Source organism: Sitophilus oryzae, unplaced genomic scaffold, assembly GCF_002938485.1.
Source record: "Sitophilus oryzae breed Bouriz unplaced genomic scaffold, Soryzae_2.0 scaffold_857_pilon_pilon, whole genome shotgun sequence".
NCBI lineage: Eukaryota > Metazoa > Arthropoda > Insecta > Coleoptera > Curculionidae > Sitophilus > Sitophilus oryzae.
The window spans coordinates 283,961-301,658 of NW_022147480.1; the positions used below are offsets into that span (position 1 = coordinate 283,961).

General features: G+C 37.7%; 1 protein-coding gene across 2 annotated transcripts in view; it reads right to left on the reverse strand.

The window, feature by feature from the left end:
- LOC115889863 overlaps window positions 1–17,698 on the reverse strand; it is a 365,125-nt gene that overhangs the window by 121,687 nt on the left and 225,740 nt on the right. For both annotated transcript variants that reach the window (XM_030909943.1, XM_030909942.1), the window contains exon 3: window positions 5,594–5,841. In XM_030909943.1, coding sequence (XP_030765803.1) covers window positions 5,594–5,841 — 248 coding nt within the window. The remainder of the gene's footprint in view (window positions 1–5,593; window positions 5,842–17,698) is intronic.

A 17,698-nucleotide genomic window follows, 5' to 3' on the forward strand; every position in this document is an offset into this window, starting at 1 on the left:
GCTTGTCCTATTCTGGTTTTTATTTCCACGTCGTTCAAGGTTTTAACTATCCAGGACCCCAAATATTTGAGCTTGTAGACCCGTTCTAAGGTATTGCCTTCTATTTTAATAAATATGGTTCTTTCCAAATACCATGACTTTAGATTTAGAAGAATTGATCTTCATCCCGTATTTCTTACAGGAGCCTTCAAGTCGTTCCACTAAACTCTGGAGACCAGTATCCGAGTCGGCAATAAGAACTGTGTCATCGGCAAATCTAATGTTGTTAATGACTTCGCCGTTGACTTTAATACCGCAATCTGTTGAAGAGAAAGCTTCCCGAAAAATCGCCTCAGAATAAACATTAAATAACGAAGGAGACAGCACACATTCCTGTTTTACTTCTCTCTGTATATTGACTGGATTGGAATTGTCATTTTCAACTTTCATATAGGCTGTTTGTTGCCAATATATATTTTTCAGAAGTGTTACATCTTTGCTGTCAACTCCCAACTCATACAACATTTGGATAAGTCTCGTATGTTTGACTCTATCGAATGCTTTTTCGAAATCTACGAAACACACATACATTGTTTTTTGTTGGTCTGTACATTTCTGCGCCATCACTTGTAAACAGAATAAGGCACCTCGTGTTCCCAATCCACTCTTAAACCCAAACTGTTCATAGCCGCTTTCTTGATATAAATATGGAATTGCTATAAAATTGCTATAAATATGGAATAGGTGCCCAAATATAGATCACTATAAAACAACACATCAAACTAATCAAAACCTATATTAAATTTTTATTAAACACATTCAGACAAGAAAAGACCCCTAAAACAATCAAATAATCCGGCTCTGTATTTTTTTGGTTGGAAAAATGTAAAGTGATCGGGCTACAGGGTTTGTATAGTTTGTGCGAATGTGTTTTTGTTTGTTCGCACTTCTAATGAAGACTTGACATCAAAATTGCATTATCGAACGGACCACACTAAACGATTTGCCGTGTACGCACACAAACATTTCTTGTATTTTTTTCGCTTTGATCAAGATCGATTATTATTGCATTCATGGTCGATTTCCTGGTAGAGCAGCGAAAATATTTTCAACTAAATAAGTTGATAGACTCAATACAAACATATTTGTTTAAAATCAAATTTCCGGGAATCATGTCTAGGAAAAATGTACAGGATGCCATAATCAGAGATAGGGAGGGAGCATTTTAAGAGAGAATATCGATATAATAGTGGGATAATTTACTACCAGAAATCAACAGAAGAATTAAGTTAACGTGGAGTACTTATGGAAGAAACTCAATCATATTTAAATCTAGAATGCCACTCTCTCTAAAGAAGAAAACATTCGACCAATGTGTACTACCAGTCATGACCTATGCCTGCGAAACCTGGACACTTAAAATGGACATCACAAGGAAACTGCAGGTCGCATAACGCTCAATGAAACGAAATGTGCTGGGAATAATCAAGAGAGACCGTAAAAGGATAGAGTGGATACGACAAAAGATCCAGGTAATAGAAGTCATCCACAGAGTCAAATCCCTCAAATAGCAATGGGCAGGACACCTGGCAAGAAGAATAGACAACAGATGGACTACAAAAATTACAGCATGGTTCCCACGAGGAATTAAGAGACCTAGAGGAAGACCTAGACCGAATCTGAGATGGGACCATGATATTAGCAAATTAGCAGGGATAACTTGGGCCCATATAGCCAAAAATAGACAACAATGGGGCCCAACTACAAAGGGAGTAGGTATGTGAGTGTACGCGAATGCAAAGGGCCTTGAAGATTGTGGAATCATGGGTGACACGGGAGAGACGATTAGTCCTACAAAGACCGTAATAATCCCCTTCACCAAGCGCAGAATACTTAAGGGACTAGGCCCTCTAAGACTCTGCGGTGATGAGATTCCTCTCTCGGGGGAGGTCAAGTATCTAGGAATCACGGTTGATACCAAACTGACCTGGAACCGACATTTAGAAAATGTCACAAGGAGGGCGGTGACTACACTAGCGGTAGTCAGACGCCTTCATGGAAAAATCTGGGGCCTCAGACCACAGATGGCTGTACACTGGAGTGGTGACCTAATGTATGGTGGCCTAAGGTAATGCAACAAACAACAATGCTCAGCCTCAGCAAGGTGCAAAGACTTGCTTGTCTGAGCATAACAGGGGCAATGAAATCAACGCCCACTGCATCAATGGAGGCGCTTCTGGAACTTCCGCCTCTTCACATAGTGATCCAGGCGGAGGCAAGAATGGGACTCTATCGACAACAAAGTGTCTTGTCTCTGGGAAATAGGACAGAAACAGGACACTCAAAGATGGGAAATCCTATCGGAGGACCTCTACTCCAAATGAGATCGGACCAAATGACCCCTCTTTATCACTACCACAAACCATTCGAGGTGAACAAAATGGATCAAGGAATGTGGACAGATATAACATTCCTTCAGGATGGACTAACCTGCTATATAGATGGGTCAAAGATCGCTGAAGAGACAGGAGCTGGAGTATTTGGGGAAACACCAAGGGTAAGTTTATCCTTTTCCTTGGGTAAAAACTCAGCCGTATTCCAGACAGAAATCTTCGCCATTCTACAATGTGCGAGAGAAAACAATAGAAGAGCTTATTCAGATAAGCTCATCAATATATGCTCAGACAGTCAGGCGGCACTTGGGGCGCTTATGAGCCCAAAGGTATCGTCGAGACTCGTCTGGGAATGCCTAGGTGAACTGGAAGCTCTGGCTCGAAGGAACAGAATTAAATTATTCTGGGTGCCGGGCCACAGCGGCATTCAAGGCAACGAAAAAGCCGATGAGCTAGCTAGGCTAGGATCATCGGCATCTTAGCTTGGTCCAGAGCCAGTACTGGGAATACCAAAATGTATGGCCCGTAGTGCACTAAAACTCTGGATCAAGGAAAAACAGAATGTCCACTGGCGAAACAGACAGGGGCACAGGCACAGCAAGGCTTTTATCCAAGGACCTAGCTCTAAAACCGCAAAAGAACAATGCTTAGCAGGAATAAATTGCGGATTACAACAGGCCTCTTGACAGGACATATGGCTGTCAAGTGTTACCTGAACAAGCTCAACCTGTATCAAGGAAGTCTTTGCTGCAGACTCTGCGATAAAGAACCTGAAACAGCGGAGCACATAATATGTCACTGCGAGGCTCTGGATCGCAAGCGACACATTTTATTTGGGAAAGCTAGGCCAGAACCGGAGGAACTATGCTCCCATCCTATCAAGGACCATAAGTTAGTGCAGGGCACAGGGATAGGAGAATGGGTGCAGATATGGAAAGGAGACACACACAATAGACCTCACAGGTCGCAGTGTTTCCGGCAGAGGACGGCCCCTTATTGTGAAGAAAAAAAAAAGGAATGTGAGGGAGGCTACACCATAATTGGAAATGGCAATTTGGTAATTTGTAGTGATTTTTTATAGGAATAGGCGACTTTTACTGCAGTTTGGGACTATGTTTATGTAGATTTCTTGGCCCACTATTAATATATTTATGTTATTAGGCATTTTTTTTTAAAAATTGATAAGGCGGGTTTTGCAACTTGACGCCTCATATAATATAGAGTGATTGGTGGCGAAATCACTAGTTTCTTCGATGTATATTTGCGACTTATTTGTGCATTTAAAACTGATTTTAACAATAAAATAATTTTAGCATAGAATCAAGAACGTTTTTTTTTAATAATACAGGGTTTTGAAACTTTAAAAAAAATATTGATTATATTCGACAGTACCTGAGACTCTGGAATTGTTAAAACCAGTGACGGAGTTACGGTATTTCACTACCATAAACATTTTTTTTATTGTTTATTCTGTCTCATATTGTATATTCTCATTAATTATTCATAAAATTAAAAAAAATGTGCAATTAAAATTAAAAGCTATTGTTTTATATGTGCATATAATGATCACCAGAATTACTAATGTGATGATATTTTTAGACGTTTTTTTATATATTGACGTTTACTTTTTATTGCAAAAAGTGCAAATATAGACGTCGATGACGTCAGTACGAATTTTTTATTTGATCCACAAAAATACTTAGACTAGAAATGAGCATTGTAAGAAAAAACATCGATATCGATCTAAGAAAAAATCAGGATAGCAAATTTCGGTATGTTTTTATAATTCTAAAACGGATTGGCAGTGTAGTTAAAAAACCTAAATCATTAATTCATCCTCTTTCAAGGTTCTTTTGGCCTTAAACGAACAAAAAGCTAATGAATCTATATCGATATTTAGATATTTCGATTTTTTTTCTCATTTCTAGTCCAGACACCTGCCCAAACTTTGCTTTTTTCCTACGAATTTCGAACTTATAGACAGAGGTATGTGTATCATATCGTCTGTCTATTATATTTGTATAAAGATTAATTGTAAGTATTTGCAGACTGAATATTTGGTCTAATTTGTTTTAGATAGACACAGTGCTCGATAACGTATATGAAATAATCGATATTATATGACTAACAATTGCGTTCGATTATTGTCTCGTCAAGTTTTGTAATCTTTTGGGCTTTTTATTTCTTTTTCGTTTTAATGAATCACTGTCTACATCGTCTCCAATCAGCTTGATCACGCTAAATTTGAACATACCCAAAAATTATTGGTGAAATATTTTTATTGGTGCTAATTAAAATTTGAGGATAATCCAAATAAAATAATAAATACTGAAGCATTAATTCTTGACACGAGCTTGAAAAATACACGTATCTCCTATAAAAAAAATATCTCTATATTGGCATTGAAAAAAAGATTAAGAAGACATTTTTGGAGAGTTCCATGTCAATTTTCTGTTTTTTCACCAATTTAAAATAAAAATACGCTCATGTATTGTGCAAATAAAAGCTTGAAAAAATAAAAACAAGATGTCTTTTTCTTTTTCGATTTTTGGAAATATAATTTGCAAAAATTCACACTTTTCGAAAATGCGGTTTATTCACTGCATATTTGCCGAAATTATCATACAGTCTGACAAATCCGTGCTAAAAGGTTTTAAAAAATACATTTCATTATTTAAATTCGCCTTAACGTCTGGCCATACCGTCTTTATGTATTTTTTTCATTTAAATGCATTCATTGTATTTACCAAAAATAAAAATGTTATAAAATTGTTATTCGAACCTTCTGAGAATGTTTTCAACTAAAAATAACTGCAGTACAAATAATATAATAAACCCTAAATAACAGTCGAACTTTCATAAGTCATCTTCACTATAACATCTTCATTTGAAGACATGGGTGCTCTTTTAGTACTTGAATAAAATCGTCTAATCTCAATCAGAAAAGACTCTGGAAACAGTAGTACTACTGACGGTAGAGAGCTATTAGTCTTATTGGTATAACAAAAATATATTTTGTTAGGATACGTGTTCCAGGATTTGTTGTAGGATTCGTGTTCCAATGTTCCAATAATTATACACGTTAGAATTAAATCAACTTCGCCAGTAGCTTCACCAACAAACTGGAAGATTTTTCCGAACCACAAAAAAACATCAAATATCAACAAAAAAACACACAAAAACACAGGCAAAAAACACACAAAAATCATGTTGCGACTTACGGGAACGACGACAGTGGCGTCGCTGGAGACAGTGGCGGCGGCCTCCGCCTCCCCGTCCGCCACACCGCGGGGACAGGGCGGCCTGAGCAGCAGGCACGAGGCCAGGACCAGGGCGAAACCCGCTGCCGCCGCCGCTGCCAGCGCCGCCACCAGTGGCGGTGCCCAGGCGGCGGAGGGACGGTGGCCGCGAGGCGGCGGTCCTGGAGGGGCGGCCGAGGGCGACGACGGCTTGGCGACGAGCAGGACGGCTGCAACAACACCAAGAAGGTAAAGATGACAACCACGATTGAGTCACGATTTTAGTTAAATAAGACCATGTATATTGTGCTTTGATGCAACTTATTTTCTTCCTTTAAAACGATCAACATTTTTTTATTGCCTTAAAATGATTATTTAGACCCCAAAAGCACCTTTACAAAATATTTTAAAAATATCTCATGTATTAACGCCGCGGCCGTAATAAATGGTTAAAAACGTCAGCTTTGACCGCGCTTACGTATGTATCATAAATCGAAGATTGCATAAAAAACAAAACCAGCACTAGGACAGTGATTTTGTTTAGTACGACCCTAGCGACCTCTGCACGTGTGCTCGCGCCGAACCTCTTCTTTCTGTCTCTGTATGCGTCGAGTACCTGCCGCACTTGTCTGCTCCAGGCCCCCAGACCCGTCCAATATTTGCATACTGCAGTCTGGGACCGTAAATGCATTTCGGACGGCCTCTGCACCGGCACCGCCAGACAAAATAAAATTCTGGTTTTATTTTGTGGTGCAGCGCGTCGTCGGTACGGCGGCCAAGGTCGTACCAATGTCGTTAGTACGGGAGCAGTACGAAGGCGAAGAGGACCAGACGTCTGCCAGACGTAAAAAGAATACAGGGAATCGTATATCGTCTCGGCCATTTATTGATGGACGATGGGTGAAGAAATCGTTAAATGGAGCGACCCTTTGGTAGGTACTCTAACAGGTGTCTGGTTTTTATACGTTACACGTTTTTTCTGTGTGATTTTTTAATAAAATTTAATACTGCTTGGTTGATTTCATTTTTGTACAATGTATGTCAAACTATTTTTGCTTTATACCGCTAAACAACAGTGATGTGAAGCGAAGTTAGAGTTTTGTCAATCTTGGTGTTGGTTTTTATTTTATTTTTTATTTATTTATATTTATAGTTAAAAAACACACACACACACAAATTAATGTATAATACCAATGCCACAAAGACCTCTCGTTTAATTTTCAAAGATCATATGGTAAGGCATTTGTGTAGAATTTTCGGTGTTAACTCCGATCATTTAGGGTTACATCTTCATTTCTTTCTTCAGCTCCAATTCTTTGAGTTTTTCTCCACTGAGTTCCCAGTAGAAATCATTAAATTCCACTCCAAACAACGACTTTCCTATATCAGAAATTTCTTTAATTTGATCTCTCTGACACAAAGCAACTAGGTTTGGGGCAATTTCTAGCCATTTGTAGCCAATTTTTATCGTATGCTACTATTCGACAACTAGTTGATTTGTTCTCGAATTCCTATCTAATATGGAATTACTAAAGTCGCTTAAAATATGTCGCTGGTAGGCGTGGTGTCAAAAATACAAACTCGTATAAATATGCCGCGTAAAATGAGGGACTCCAGTAATTTAAATTATTGACTGTTACATCTCGACACATCATACCAGTTATGTATTGTAGTCAATAGCTAGCGGTAAAAACGCATTTTTTGATAGACCTCGACCCGATTAATGACAATAGGTACCCGCCGACCCGATCCAGTTCAAAACGAATGGAAAAAATGCGGCTATCGCACGAACCAGCGACGCAACAGCGGTAGAAAGTGCGGATATTTGGCGGACGCCGATCGCGTCTAGACGAGCGTCGCGATGACGCGACGCGGTTACGTAATCAAGGTGAACAGGGAAGCGCGGCTTTCGTCACTGTCGTTTGCTTTCCGACTAGAAATGACTCATTTCGGCGCTTGTTTTTTTCTTAATACATACAAATTTTTTAATTTTGGGATTTGGTGGATATTTAATGCAACATCTTAAATAGCAACAGTGGTCTGACCCATATGTCTGATATTTGTATGTCTGCTATCAGTAGATATGTTTTGGATTATTCTATGTTTGTACAGGGTGGCTCGAATTCAACGCTCATCATTGGAATATCGAAAACCGTAAGAGATACAGGATCGGTTAAATGGAGGCAAAGTTGCGCAATTTCATGCTCAATAAAATGCCGTATTGCATTTTTATTTTTAATTTTTTTTGCATAAAATATGCTGGTGATGGAATTTTCTGTACGAAACGTCGGCAAATATCAAAGTGACTATATATAGTGTTTTAAGAGTGATGAAAGGATTTAATTAAATTGGAAAAAAAATCAGGTCCGTATTTAAAAAAATTAAGTTGATGATGGTCGCCAGTCAATATTTAACCTCACAGAGTTATAGAGCAGAAAAAATGGCCATGAAAATGTGTTTTTCATTTTAAGTTATCTTAACAAATAAAGCCAGGAAACAATAGAAAACAAAATTGAAAATTCCGTTTTTTTTTCAAATATATTCGGAAGTATTCGGAATTTTTCAAAATGCAATACGGAATTTTATTGAGCATCAAATTGCGTAACTTTTCCTCCATTTAACCGATCCTGTATCTCTGACGGTTTCCGAAATCCCAATGATGAGCGTCGAATTCGAGCCACCCTGTACACATGAATATAACTCTTCCTATATGTATTTATAAAAATTTACCCGATGTTCTGGGGATTCTGTCGTTTAAAATGAATGACGTACAATACGAAAACAAATCAACGAGTTGTGGAGTTGTAATATATGATGGGGGAAACGGCAACTAAGATAGAATATATGACCAGAAATCGTCAACAATTAACTAGCTTAGGAGTGAGTTGTATCCATAAAGAAAACCTAATAATAATTTTCCATAAAACAATAAATTTTTCATTTCTAACCACAATTTTTATTGACGGATAAAAATCAAAGGCCAAAATGATATTACTCGCAAATTTTGAAGTACATATAGTGGCTAAAGTTAAAACTTTGTTAACTTTTTCTACTAATTGACAATTACTACCACTAACTTTGATGTTCTGAATACTTACATTGAAATTAAAAAAAACAAACTTCTAGTTTCTGAATGAAGCTTAACGGTCAATAATTTAAATGACTCTCAGACATTTCTATTTTCTACGCTCGTCAATGCGTTTCGTTCGCCAGACGCATTCATATGGGCTTATTTGCCAAAATCGGTCGCGACGACCTTTTATTTTGGACACCCTTCGTCCCAAAGCTTATTGAAAATTCGACAGTTGAGCCCAGACCCAAAGGAAGATATTATTTTGGGACGAGGACAGCATACATGCAGGGAAAATTCGCATGAAATTTTGTTTATTTTTTGTTGCTTTTGTATTGTTTGTATCGAACATGCCAGGATATCAAAGAATGTGATATTATTTTTTATAATATACAACTTTATAATACACTACCTCTATAATTCGATCACATGTATCACATGATTAATCTACAAATTACCGAACAAAAGTTTCATTATCATACAGTCTGACAAATCCGTGCTAAAAGGTTTTAAAAAATACATTTCATTATTTAAATTCGCCTTAACGTCTGGCCATACCGTCTTTATGTATTTTTTTCATTTAAATGCATTCATTGTATTTACCAAAAATAAAAATGTTATAAAATTGTTATTCGAACCTTCTGAGTTCTGAGAATGTTTTCAACTAAAAATAACTGCAGTGCAAATAATATAATAAACCCTAAATAACATTTGAACTTTCATAACTCATCTTCACTATAACATCTTCATTTGAAGACATGGGTGCTCTTTTAGTACTTGAATAAAATCGTCTAATCTCAATCAGAAAAGACCCTAGAAACAGTAGTACTACTGACGGTAGAGAGCTATTAGTCTTATTAGTATAACAAAAACATATTTTGTTAGGATACGTGTTCCAGGATTTGTTGTAGGATTCTAGGATTCGTGTTCCAATGTTCCAATAATTATACACGTTAGAATAAAATCAACTTTGCCAGTAGCTTCACCAACAAACTGGAAGATTTCTCCGAACCATAAAAAAACATCAAATATCAACAAAAAAACACACAAAAACACAGGCAAAAAACACACAAAAATCATGTTGCGACTTACGGGAACGACGACAGTGGCGTCGCTGGAGACAGTGGCGGCGGCCTCCGCCTCCCCGTCCGCCACACCGCGGGGACAGGGCGGCCCGAGCAGCAGGCACGAGGCCAGGACCAGGGCGAAACCCGCTGCCGCCGCCGCTGCCAGCGCCGCCACCAGTGGCGGTGCCCAGGCGGCGGAGGGACGGTGGCCGCGAGGCGGCGGTCCTGGAGGGGCGGCCGAGGGCGACGACGGCTGGGCGACGAGCAGGACGGCTGCAACAACACCAAGAAGGTAAAGATGACAACCACGATTGAGTCAAGATTTTTAGTTAAATAAGACCATGTATATTGTGTTTTGATGCAACTTATTTTCTTCCTTTAAAACGATCAAAATTTTTTTATTGCCTTAAAATGATTATTTAGACCCCAACAGCACCTTTGCAAAATATTTTAAAAATATCTCATGTATTAACGCTGCGGCCGTAATAAATGGTTAAAAACGTCAGCTTTGACCGGGCTTACGTATGTATCATAAATCGAAGATTGCATAAAAAACAAAACCAGCACTAGGACAGTGATTTTGTTTAGTACGACCCTAGCGACCTCTGCACGTGTGCTCGCGCCGAACCTCTTCTTTCTGTCTCTGTATGCGTCGAGTACCTGCCGCACTTGAAAAAAAAAAAAAAAAAAAAAAAAAAAAAAAAAAAAAAAAAAAAAAAAAAAAAAAAAAAAAAAAAAAAAAAAAAAAAAAAAAAAAAAAAAAAAAAAAAAAAAAAAAAAAAAAAAAAAAAAAAAAAAAAAAAAAAAAAAAAAAAAAAAAAAAAAAAAAAAAAAAAAAAAAAAAAAAAAAAAAAAAAAAAAAAAAAAAAAAAAAAAAAAAAAAAAAAAAAAAAAAAAAAAAAAAAAAAAAAAAAAAAAAAAAAAAAAAAAAAAAAAAAAAAAAAAAAAAAAAAAAAAAAAAAAAAAAAAAAAAAAAAAAAAAAAAAAAAAAAAAAAAAAAAAAAAAAAAAAAAAAAAAAAAATGATTTTGTTTGAGTACGACCCTAGCGACCTCTCACGTGTGCTCGCGCCGAACCTCTTCTTTCTGTCTCTGTATGCGTCGAGTACCTGCCGCACTTGTCTGCTCCAGGCCCCCAGACCCGTCCAATATTTGCATACTGCAGTCTGGGACCGTAAATGCATTTCGGACGGCCTCTGCACCGGCACCACCAGACAAAATAAAATTCTGGTTTTATTTTGTGGTGCAGCGCGTCGTCGGTACGGCGGCCAAGGTCGTACCAATGTCGTTGGTACGGGAGCAGTACGAAGGCGAAGAGGACCAGACGTCTGCCAGACGTAAAAAGAATACGGGGAATCGTATATCGTCTCGGCCATTTATTGATGGACGATGGGTGAAGAAATTGTTAAATGGAGGGACCCTTTGGTAGGTACTCTAACAGGTGTCTGGTTTTTATACGTTACACGTTTTTTCTGTGTGATTTTTTAATAAAATTTAATACTGCTTGGTTGATTTCATCTTTGTACAATGTATGTCAAAATACTTTTGCTTTATACCGCTAACAACAGTGATGTGAAGCGAAGTTAGAGTTTTGTCAATCTTGGACTTGGTTTTTATTTTATTTTTTTATTTATTTATATTTATAGTTAAAAAAACACACACACAAATTAATGTATAATACCAATGCCACAAAGACCTCTCGTTTAATTTTCAAAGATCATATGGTAAGGCATTTGTGTAGAATTTCCGGTGTTAACTCCGGTCATTTAGGGTTACATCCTCATTTCTTTCTTCAGCTCCAATTCTTTGAGTTCTTCTCCACTGAGTTCCCAGTAGAAATCATTAAATTCCACTCCGAACAACGACTTTCCTATATCAGAAATTTCTTTAATTTGATCTCTCCGATACAAAGCAACAAGGTTTGGGGCAATTTCTAGCCATTTGTAGCCAATTTTTATCGTATGCTACTATTCGACAACTAGTTGATTTGTTCTCGAATTCCTATCTAATATGGAATTACTAAAGTCGCTTAAAATATGTCGCTGGTAGGCGTGGTGTCAAAAATACAAACTCGTATAAATATGCCGCGTAAAATGAGGGACTCCAGTAATTTAAATTATTGACTGTTACATCTCGACACATCATATAGTCTGTCCAACGAGAAGATCCTTGACAGTGATAGATGTGTCTGTCATTTTATTTTCAAAGTAGTTTATTTTATTTTAAAAAGAAATAAGTTGGTACAACTGGAACGCATAGCAGGATATATTTAAAATTTGATTGACAAGATGACAAGTGATTACTTCAAAATTGTATAAAACTGAAAAAATGTAATCGAGTTATTTTATTTAATAAAAACGGTATGTGTTAATACAAAACAAACAAGAACAAGGCACTACATACCAAAAAAATATAAAAAATAACTATTATTTACTTTCAAGCTTTATGAAACTACCCGCATTTATGATTATATTTATCAATATAACTTATGTACAAATACAAATTTGTAATATTCCACAGGTATAAATAAAACAACATAGGTAAATACAACAACTATTTTATTAATAATAACACCTACCAAATTTTATACCTTAAAGGTGGATTAATTACCTTTAATCTTAATTTTTTTAAACCAGTACCTTTTGACATTATTTTTCTGCACCAGTACTAAAATCCATTATTTACCTATCGTGTGATGTCGATATTTTACAGCTACTCCAGTTTTTAGTATGTGTTTAGTTTGATCCTTATATACGAAATGCACTTATCTACGACGAAATGGTATACAAACTTTATCGATGGCAACTTCATTGGTGTATAAGACTTTCTGCCTGGGCAGCGTGTATTAACCATAAACTGTGCTCTGGGCCTACAGTTAATTTTCACTCGATTTTTCCTCCACTTGACTTCAAAAGACACAAAACACACGTAATAATACGAATCAAAATGCATCATCTTTCAAAATGCAGGGTATTTAACAAAAGTTGACACAAAATTATAACCAATAATTTGGCAAGACTTTGACAAGCGTCAAAAATGACAAAAATCTAAAGGCGAGTTCATACGCATCGGCGTCCGTTTGTCGTTCATCGTTCCGTCAAACCAATAAAATTGAAATACGATCTGTCATTTTAAATAAACCAATAAAGTGGTTAAAAACAACAAGACACGACGCATGACGGATTTATATTTAAACCCATCCATAGATAACTTAAAAATTATTAGAAACTTTTTTTAGTAAAATAAATAGATTGGTATGGGACGTCATCTGCTTTTCTTCTGTCATCGTCTGTCGAAATCTTACCTGAGAAAAAAAACAGAGTATACCAGTTATGTATTGTAGTCAATAGCTAGCGGTAAAAACGCATTTTTTGATAGACCTCGACCCGATTAATGACAATAGGTACCCGCCGACCCGATCCAGTTCAAAACGAATGGAAAAAATGCGGCTATCGCACGAACCAGCGACGCAACAGCGGTAGAAAGTGCGGATATTTGGCGGACGCCGATCGCGTCTAGACGAGCGTCCCGATGACGCGACGCGGTTACGTAATCAAGGTGAACTGGGAAACGCGGCTTTCGTCACTGTCGTTTGCTTTCCGACTAGAAATGACTCATTTCGGCGCTTGTCTTTTTCTTAATAAACATACAAATTGCAAAATAAAAACACTAAATCACCACAATACACCAAAACACTTTTACTTTTACACTGGACGCGCGTTTTGCTAACCATGTTAGCATCATCAGCAGATGATTATAAACTAAAGTAGTTAAACTATTTAGTTTATAACTCTTCCTATATGTATTTATAAAAATTTACCCGATGTTCTGGGGATTCTGTCGTTTAAAATGAATGACGTACAATACGAAAACAAATCAACGAGTTGTGGAGTTGTAATATATGATGGGGGAAACGACAACTAAGATAGAATATAATATATGACCAGAAATCTTCAACAATTAAATAGCTTGTAGGAGTGAGTTGTATCCATAAAGAAAACCTAATAATAATTTTCTATAAAACAATAAATTTTTCATTTCTAACCACAATTTTTAATGACGGATGAAAATCAAAGCCCAAAATGATATTACTCGCAAATTTTGAAGTACAATTAGTGGCTAAAGTTAAAGTGGCTAGAGTTTAAGACAGTAACAAAACTTTGTTAACTTTTTCTACTAATTGACAATTACTACCACTAACTTTGATGTTCTGAATACTTACATTGAAATTAAAAAAACAAACTTCTAGTTTCTGAATGAAGCTTAACGGTCAATAATTTAAATGACTCTCAGACATTTCTATTTTCCCCGCTCGTCAATGCGTTTCGTTCGCCAGACGCATTCATATGGGCTTATTTGCGAAAATCGGTCGCGACGGCCTTTTATTTTGGACATCCTTCGTCCCAAAGCTTATTGAAAATTCGACAGTTGAGCCCAGACCCAAAGGAAGATATTATTTTGGGACGAGGAACGAGGACGGCATACATGCAGAGACAATTGGCATGCTATTTTGTTTATTTTTTGTTGCTTTTGTATTGTTTGTATCGAACATGCCAGGATATCAAAGAATGTGATATTATTTTTTATAATATACAACTTTATAATACACTACCTCTATAATTCGATCACATGTATCACATGATTAATCTACAAATTACCGAACAAAAGTTTCATATGAGGAAAGAAAAATTAAATACCCTATGCTAGGGATGTGCGATTCTGTAAAAGAAACGATTTTTTTCGATCAATCTAGATCGAATAATCGCGAATCGATACAAGAAAAATCGCAAGCTAAAAAATCGAACATAGTGAGAATCGATTTTTTTTTTAATTCAATTTTTGACTCTGATTTTCCATTTTCGCAAATGTGCAGATTTTGCCACTCTGAAGAAGAAACGATGGAACAAATTTTACGTCATTGCGACAGCCTGACAAATGTGTGGTTCTTTGTATTAGGCAATAATAGACCATTGACAAAGAGCTATATGGAGGCTTCAGTCTCCTAGTTGTTAGATATTTTTTAAAAGGATAGAATTAGAATTAGAATAAGTGGGAGGGGGGTTAATCTCTGCGACCTTAGAGATCTATTGTGTCCCCCTTTCTTGAGTTATAACTCATCATACAGTCCCAGGACTTCCTACGGAGACCCGTGTCCCTCACAGTCGAGGAGCTACGACCCAGGCCGGGTAGACGAAACGGTAGCTTGTGTCGCTTGTTGGGTTTAGAGGTGGGAGGTAGGCTCCCGACCCTTGAAGGAGGTGGTAGCTTGTATGCCTCATGCGGAGGATGGTCTCACGCAAAAGTGTCAGCCACCTCTCCTTAGTTCTCTTTGGGTTTGGCCCCTTGGCACTTTCATTGTTACTGTTCCCAGTGTCGCTAGGGGGTTTCCCCACAGCTTCACCGGTGATGTTTATATTACTATTATTATCAGATCTCATAGTGTTCCTATGAGTCGCTAGGGACAGTCGGTCCACTTCTACAGAGCCCCGCATGTAGAAGTAAGGGGTAAAATACAATGGGGTGCCCCCAGGTGCCCCAAGGTTGAGGCTGTCCGTAGCCCCGCCCGGTATCGTTATATGTCTTGGTGCAATTCCCTGGCCACGACACTACAGTCAGGGACAAGACGATGAGTGAGATGCTTCTTAGACCAACCCAAGTGCTAGAGGGGATTCCCCCCAGCACCTGACCAGGAGCTTCCCCACCAACGACAAGGTCGTTGGTGGAGTCATCTCCTAGGGGAAGTAAAATGAGAGAAAGTATCCTAGAAATCGGAAGAGGACCACAAAATAGATGAAACTGCAGCTGAATAGAACGATATCCACCTCAAAACTCTAAACTAGTCTACTCTAATAAATAATGATATTCCTTATTAAAAAAAATGCTTAAACACCAACATTTTTTTTAATCCGATGTCTCTCAACATCCCATTCACCAAAATAAGCCTTACGTCATCCCTTTTAAACGCCAGAACCCCCAGAACGTCGGGGTAAGGTACATGGTGGGAAAAAAACGTGGGGAAACGAACGAAGGGGAAAAAGACGGCGGTAAGCCCAGCGACCTCGGGGGTGGCGAGGCTAGACGCCCAGACCGCCGGCGATCGATAGTCGTGGGGGCGGAAAGGGGGTGAGAAGGGCTCAGGGGGGTGGAGGGAAGCGAATCTGGGATTCGACGGTGGCTAGACGAGGCTGGAGAAGGAGCCTACTATGCTAGGTGGAGGTCTCGACCGGAAATATAGGGTTTTGTCTTCTTCTGATTTCAGTAGTGTCAGTTTCTGTGTACAAAAAAGTTTACATTTGTATTAATTACGTTAGTTACAGTATTATTTACTTAAACTTTTTCTATCTATTTTACATCATTACTCGTTGATATATAATTTTTAACAATTATTATACTTCGTATTGCCGTTCTCGAATTACAATAACTACTTGTAGTCGCAATTTTTTCCAAGCTCGGTCGACACGAATTTTAAAGCAAATTTCCAGGATTTCCTACTACGGCCCTGCTCTCTCAGCTCACTCCTGCCTGCCCGCTACCACAAGTCTTAACTGCAATTTTTTCGTGTGCTCGGTGTTGACGCTTAAATTTTGTGTGTTAAAGTGATTTGTGTGAAAAATGGGAAAAGTCTCAAAGCATGTGTCTCATAAACAGAAGAAAAAGCTCAAGAAATTATTGCAATTATTAGACAGCTCAAGTAAGTGGGAATATTGCTATTTTATTTTTCTTTCCTTAGGTTAACTTTTAAAGGCGATAAAAAAAACAGACACATGTCTTGTTTCTAATTACAGCGTTTACATATGTATTTCGCTTAAAATGAAAATATCATACAGGATTCATATGAATCAGACTGATTTTCTATTGTTTAGCACCTTCAAATGAAGTGTGATATTATAGAATATCTGATATTTTTCATTTTTCAATAGTATTCACATGCATGCTATTGAAATATATTATTGCCAGGTCGGACCATGGCCGAGCGTGGCCGAGTAAAGCTGAGCTTATCAAAATATACATATTTAAGACAACTAATACACAGCTCGGAATCTCTACTACCAGAAATCAACAGGAGAATTAAGTTAGCATTTAAATCTAGAATACCACTCTATCTAAAGAAGAAAACATTCGACCAATATGTACTACCAGTCATGGCGGATGCATGCGAAACCTGGACACTTAAAACGGACATTAGAAGGAAACTGCAGATCTCACAATGATCAATGGAACGAAATATGCTGCGAATAAACAAGAGAGACCATAAAAGAATAGAGTGAATACGACAGAAGACCCAAGTAACAGATGTCATCAACAGAGTCAAATCCCTCAAATGGAAATGAGCACGACACCTGGCAAGAACGGAAACAGATGGACTACAAAAATTACAGCATGGTTTCACTGCGGTCAGTATCACAAGAAATTGACGACGGTATACTTTTTCTTCTATTCAGTTAACTCTCGAAAGAGCATGTTGTTCATGTCTCAATTGCGCGCATCATTGTTCTCTGTTCCTCTCTGTCTTGAGCTGCTAGAGAAACCTCTTGTAGACCGTGACCAATAATTTCTTTAGTTCGGTCCACCCAGCGCGACGGGGACCTTTCTCTTGGTCGTTTGCCATTAATCTTCCCTTCGATGATAAGTTTTTCCAGTCCATCCGTTCATCTCAAAATGTGGCCAACGTACCTAAAGCAGAGTTTACACTGTGTCACTTTGGATGTACAACCAAAATGAAAACGGACATTAGAAGGAAACTGCAGATCTCACAATGATCAATGGAACGAAATATGCTGCGAATAACCAAGAGAGACCATAAAAGAATAGAGTGAATACGACAGAAGACCCAAGTAACAGATGTCATCAACAGAGTCAAATCCCTCAAATGGAAATGAGCACGACACCTGGCAAGAAGAAGGGAAACAGATGGACTACAAAAATTACAGCATGGTTTCACTGCGGTCAGT